The following is a 6,016-nucleotide window of genomic DNA, read 5'->3' on the forward strand; positions in this document are numbered from 1 at the left end:
TCATACATTCATCAAGGACGTGTGAGAAGAAACGGTCATCCTGTGTCTAGAATCCTTAAACCTGAGAAACCCCAAGTTTCTGCCTCCATGGCACCTCTTGTCTACTGCCCATACAGCTTTCCCACAAATCCCAAGGGAGGGATCCCACTCAGCCATCACTTTGTCTTAGAGCCTGGTGAGGAGGAGCAGAGAGGAATGCTCCAGAGACCCAAAGTGAGCAAGTTCCCTAAAGAGCGATCTGTACACCTAAAAGATGCATTCACCTCTGAAAGAAAGGTTAAAAAATAGGCAAATTTATTGTAGGACACTTGGACATTATGGATAAATGGAATGGAAACACTTATGTATCCTTTTGGAAATCAGCCATGATTTGAATTTAAAAATCGTTAGAAGCAAAATTTCATTTCATCATGATGCTTTCTTTTGTTTCTTCTTTTCATTTTCTTCTTTCTCTTTTTCAATCTCAGCAACGTATTTCTCAATCTCTTCAGGATTTAAAATCTACCAAAGGAACAGTGTATGGTTAGCCACACAAGGTGCCCCCAAACTTAAGTCCCAGATGCCCCCCTCTGGCTGCTTCTACAGGAGAGCAAAGCCACATGTGGCTGACCCTGGGGACAAGCTGGAACCAACATGTATATGGTCAGTGTGGGAATGCTTTCTTTTCCACTCGTGTGGGGACCCTTGGAAAGAACATTTCTTGGCACTAGAGCAATTCTGAACGGGCACTGCCCCCTGCCCTGACCACTGGGAACGCACCCAAAGAGAAGGACAGCAAACCAACTTGGTGATTACCTTGAGGGGTTGATCTCGCCTCATGACAGCAAGCTCTATGTTTTTGCCACCTGACTGAACCACCTTCGAGGGGAGAAAAGAGTGTTAGACACCTCACCCACCTCGACCAAACTTAGTACCCCGTGAACCTGAACCCAGAACTGCCACACAAGGGGAGGGGTGGGACACTTGGGTGTCCCAGCTGCATGCTGATGCAGTCCTTTGGGATATCAGCAGACCTCCTATCTTGGGACAGCTGGGTTTGGGCAGGCTTGCTGTCCGTCCTCCTGCAGGCAGATGTACTCAGGGCCCTGCTAACTGCTCGCAGCCTGCCCCATCACCGAGGCCTGATGCCTGGTCCCCAGCCTAGCCTTAAAGCTGTAATCCCCCTCTGCCTCTTTGGCTTCACCCCCAGCACCTCCAAGGTCTTGACAAAGTCTAAGACCTCACAGCTCCCGTCCGTTATTCCCGGTTCTAATTCTGACTCTAGCAATAGCTTGAGCCTCAGAAAGTCTGAACTCTAGGCCAATTTAGCCACTTGATACCAACTGCCCCAGATGTATAAGAAGCTGACAAAGCACCAAAGTGGTGCCTGGTGGTACCGTTGAGTGCCTGCGCCTCTCCATGCTGCCTATACGTTAGGCTGTTCATCCCATGCTGTCCATTCCCCAGGCCAAGTACCACCACCACCACAGCATGGGTGTTTTCATCTTGCCCAGGTTTCAAACACAAACTTACTTCCAGAAGGGCCTTGATAACCAGCTTAATAGTCAGATCATCTGTTTCAATGGCTTCGTCAGTATAATTCTTCTCCAGGAATTCACGCACTGATTTGGCACCCCTGCCTATAGCATTGGCCTGAAAGAGATATGTGTGTTACATGGCACAGAATGCAACGATCCAGAACCAGCCAGTGCCACCCTGCTCCTATGTGCTGCAGAGAGGCAGCTGGGCTGGGGGAGGTCCTGCCCCTGCCCCATGGCTTCTTTTTGCCAAGGCCTATTTGGAGTTGGTGCTCATGCCCACCAAGAATGGGATTCTAATGAAAGACACACAGCATCTTGTGTACACCACGTGTCCTTACAGCTCACTGTCCTTTGCTCACAAACATCAACACTGAACAACATCCTGGCTTCCGCATCACAAGTATCATGAGCACACAATGTGTGTATGCGTACACTTCTCTATAGGATGAGGCCAGCTCAAGGTCCCAACAGCCTCCAAAACTGCTTCTACAGGCAAAATGGCCCCAAACCCCTTTTTCGTCAGGGACTCACCTTCCAGGCATGGTATGTGCCTGAGGGGTCAGTCTGATAGAGTCGAGGGGTGCCGTCAAAGTCAAAACCCACAATGAGAGCAGAGATGCCAAACGGCCGGCGCCCGTTGCTCTGCGTGTAGCGCTAGTGGAGAAAGAGACACAGTGATACTGCAGCCTCCACACGGAGGCCGCCCAGAACCCACCACAAATAAAACACACCATGTTCCAAACACAGATTTTAACAAAAGGATGAAAATAGATTGAGCCCACGTTCAGATTACTTGAAATTCAAGTGAAAAATGGAACAAGCCCCTGGATTTTCAGCATTCCTCCTTCCTGTGCTACACTGTCATTCTTAGAAAGACCAGAACTGCATCATGGAACGTGGCTGGGGTTCCTTGGAGTTACTTTGACAGCAGGCACAATCTGGCTACACACCAGCTTCACAGGTGACTAAGATTTCACCAAGAGCGGGGGTGGCTTTTAGCCCCCTCACAATTGGTGACTGGTCATTCAGAACAACAAGACAAAAACTGCATCATGTCCCTCTAGAAATATGAATCTGGACTACGCCAGGCCACTAAATAAGACCACCACAAATGCCACTGAAAAGGATAAACAACAGTAAAACTGCAGATGAGGAAGTCGAAGTTAGGACTGTGCCTGTGGAACAAGTGCAGTTTCCTGATTTCCCCACAGTGATGTCCCACGGCAGGACGCTCCAGGACACAGCTCATCACCAGAGCCCAGCCACAGCAGGAACACCCACCTGCTTCAGACTGGCAATATAACGGGTGATGTATTCCACGGTGACCGGGTCCTCCACAGTCAGTCGGTGGCTCTGGCATTCCACCCGGGCCCTGTTGATGACTATTCTTGCATCAGCAGTGAGGCCTGCAAGGATCACAAAGACAGTGCCCCTAAGTCATGCCTCATCTGGGCAATTGTCAAGGATGGCGCAGATCACACTCATAAACAGCAGATAACCTTGGGCAGATTCTAAAACTGGTCCTAATAGGCAGCACCAAGGTTACTCTGAGAGCCCCACAGAGGAACCAGCAGTCTCTGTGAAATCCTCTGAGAAAGCTGCATGGTTAAGGAGCTATGGGTGCTAGGCTACACACACACTAGGTCTTTGACAAGTCAATCTCTAGGGGAACTGGGATCTTCCTGCTGAAGGAGGAAATGAGTGAAACCACAGAAGTGCGAGAACACCGCACATCCCGAGAGCAGGGCGCTGTCCAGCTCTCCCCACTTCATAGACAGACGGTTAACTATGGACAGCTGACCTTTTTCCTGACAGCAGCAATGGAGGAGACAGCACAGCCCCTCTTTTTGGAACTGTTTATTCATTTAGCCCCTCTGCTTCAGCCTCCTGGGGAGGATCCTACCCCTGAAACTGAGGCCAGCCCTTTTCTTAAAGGCCTAATCTTTCTTTTAAATGATTTTGGTTTACCCAATCACATGTCCCCCATAGCCCTTTCACTAGGTTAACCTCCAGAGGGCCGTTCTTCCAAGAGACAGGAACATGGTGCTGGCCCCAGACTCACCGGCGAATGCCATGCAGACATTATCATCCAGAGCACAGATCTTCCGCACTGTCCTTTCATCCTGCAGTTTGGCCACTGACTTCTTCTCCACACCAAGAACAACAATGTCTTTTCCTCGAACACCGACCTTCAATAAATATCAATGGGGTGCTTACGAAACTGACCAGAGGTTTTGCCACCAGAGACACAGCACTAAGAGCAGATGTTAACATGGTCCTGTAAACACCCTTGGAGGGGCACGCACACCCTGCAAACTGGGTCTTCATCCACTTTTGGAAGAGCTAGCCCAGGCATCACCATCTAGGCACCTAGTCTTGTGCCTTAAAATACTGATATGTAGTTTCAGTTACAACTAAAGAATAATTGCTATATAATCCATGTGTTTGTGACATGTGTCATTTCAACCCACTGAATCAGAGTCTCTAAAGCTTGAGGGTGAGTCCCTAACAGTGAAGTCAGGTGTTCCAAAAGCAGTGTTGTTGTGATTGTGAAACTGTACCCAAATCCTTCCCTCACTCTCCTGTGCACTTGTTTTTTTTCTTTTTTGATTATACCACCAGGCTCAAGAGATCCTAGTTCCCTGACTAGGGACTGAACCTGGGCCACAGCAGTGAAAGCACGGAGTCCTAACTACTGGATCGCCAAGGAACTCCCCCTCCTGCACTTTTGAAACCAATGTGCACAGCGGTGTGAAGTGCCTGGTATGGTATCAGGTGAACAACATATCAACTATTACTGGGAGGCCCATAGCTCTCTGCTTATGGCTGACACTATAGCAGAAAAAAAGATGTTTTAAATACATGGGGGTAAAACCACATTGGCTGCCAGTTAACCCACTCAAAGCACAGCAGACACAAACGAGACAATCACTTGTAAAAGCAATTTCTCTCAGTCTGGACAGGGTATCTCAGCCTTGGCCCTACAGGCACCTGGGCCAGCTAATTCTTCAGTGTGGGGGGCCAGGTCCCAGCCTTGTTGGATGTTTAGAAATCTCCATGTCCCATGCAGAGAAGCACCGGGTGGCAGCGTTTTAGATTTCAAGGAGCTTTCTCATAAACCGTCTGCCAAGGCCAGAGGCAGCAGTCAGGGCAAGCAGAGGCAGCCACCTGGCTGGCCCACGGTGGAGGGTTGTCAGCTGACATTCCCCCAGTAGTCTTCAAGCTGAGCTGAGGTAGGTCAGAAAGTGGATTTGGGGGCCTTAATTTCGAGATTCATGCAATAAAAAATACTTCAAAATTCACAGAACCGTGTGTTTTCTGCCTACTCACGTCTCTGAAACACTAAATGATTAGGGGGGAAAAAAAACCCACAAAAACCCATCATCCACTTTGACCGATAAACTGACAGGTATCTTAAAGACAACAGGTAGTCACACCTGAAGCAGCGGCCTAAATTACAAATAGCTCAGGTGCGACGGGACCCGAGTCGGGGGCAGGGTCCAAGGCGGGAGGACTCAGCAGTCGGACCCAGCAGGGAGCCTGCCCGCCGCGCCGGCGGCCAGGGAACTGCAGGGCTGACGCTGACACCGGCCGCCCTTTGTCCTCGAGATCGCCCCGGGCCTGGAGCAAGTACTTTCTGGGGGCGGTGGACAACAGGGAGGAGGGAGTCGGCTACCTGAGAGCTGTCCAGACTCCGTCCGCCCCAGCCACATACTCCCTCAAGGAGGGCCCGGGAACTAGCAAGGGCCGGGCCCTGCCTCTCCAAGCCCCGCGCCCTCGCACCGCCCCCGGCCCCCCAGGCCCGCGCGGGGGCCCCCGCCAAGATGGCGTCGGCGGCAGGCGCGCGCTCGGCTCCGGACACGGCGCGGGGAAGCGAAGCCCGCAGCCAGCAGAGCCCTGGGTCGAGGAACCAGCAGCCCCGCTCGCCCGTACGCGGAAGCCGGCGCCCGAAAAGCCGCCCGGCCTGCACTCGCGACCGCCGCCTGCGGCGCTCCTTTCTCGCAGCGGCGCCCCAGTCCCAGTTTCCGTGTGCGCCCCAGGCCACCATGCCTCCCTAGGCTCCGAACCACCGCGCGCCCATCAGCGTGTCCCCCGGGGAAGCGGGTCGGCGAGACTCGCCCGGGCCCCACCCAGCCTCCCGGGCCTCTGCCGTCCCCCGCGCCCCGCCTCCCCGCTCACCGCGGTCGAGCCCTTTTTCACGGCCTCCTGCGCGTACTCCACTTGGAAAAGGTGGCCGTCGGGCGAGAAAACGGTGATGGCGCGGTCGTAACTCATGCCTGCGGGACGACGCGGCCGGGCCCGGGAAAAGCGCACACTCACGGCCGCGCAGCCGGCGATTCACAACGTTGCTGCGCCGGCGCCGCGCGCGCCCGCCCGCCCCCGGCGCCCCGGATTACGCTACCGGCGTAAGGCGGCGTCCCGGGGCGTCAGGCGGCACCGGACTGACGTGCGCGCGCAGCGGGGCGGGGCTCGGCCGAACCACCGGCGGCGGGGCG

General features: G+C 53.3%; 1 protein-coding gene across 1 annotated transcript; it reads right to left on the reverse strand.

Moving 5' to 3' along the window:
* Window positions 1-272: 272 nt before the first annotated feature.
* On the reverse strand, window positions 273-5,921 carry PSMA7 (proteasome 20S subunit alpha 7). Its single transcript, XM_055433930.2, has 7 exons — window positions 5,700-5,921; window positions 3,583-3,709; window positions 2,802-2,926; window positions 2,052-2,174; window positions 1,513-1,632; window positions 796-858; window positions 273-501 (listed from the first exon to the last, which is right to left on the reverse strand). Exons 1-7 carry the CDS (start codon window positions 5,793-5,795, stop codon window positions 409-411), a joined length of 747 nt encoding a protein of 248 aa, XP_055289905.1. The 5' UTR covers window positions 5,796-5,921; the 3' UTR covers window positions 273-408.
* Window positions 5,922-6,016: the final 95 nt, after the last annotated feature.

Source organism: Moschus berezovskii, chromosome 15, assembly GCF_049115385.1.
Source record: "Moschus berezovskii isolate FMDL1 chromosome 15, NW_MosBer_1.0, whole genome shotgun sequence".
Taxonomy (NCBI): Eukaryota; Metazoa; Chordata; class Mammalia; order Artiodactyla; family Moschidae; genus Moschus; species Moschus berezovskii.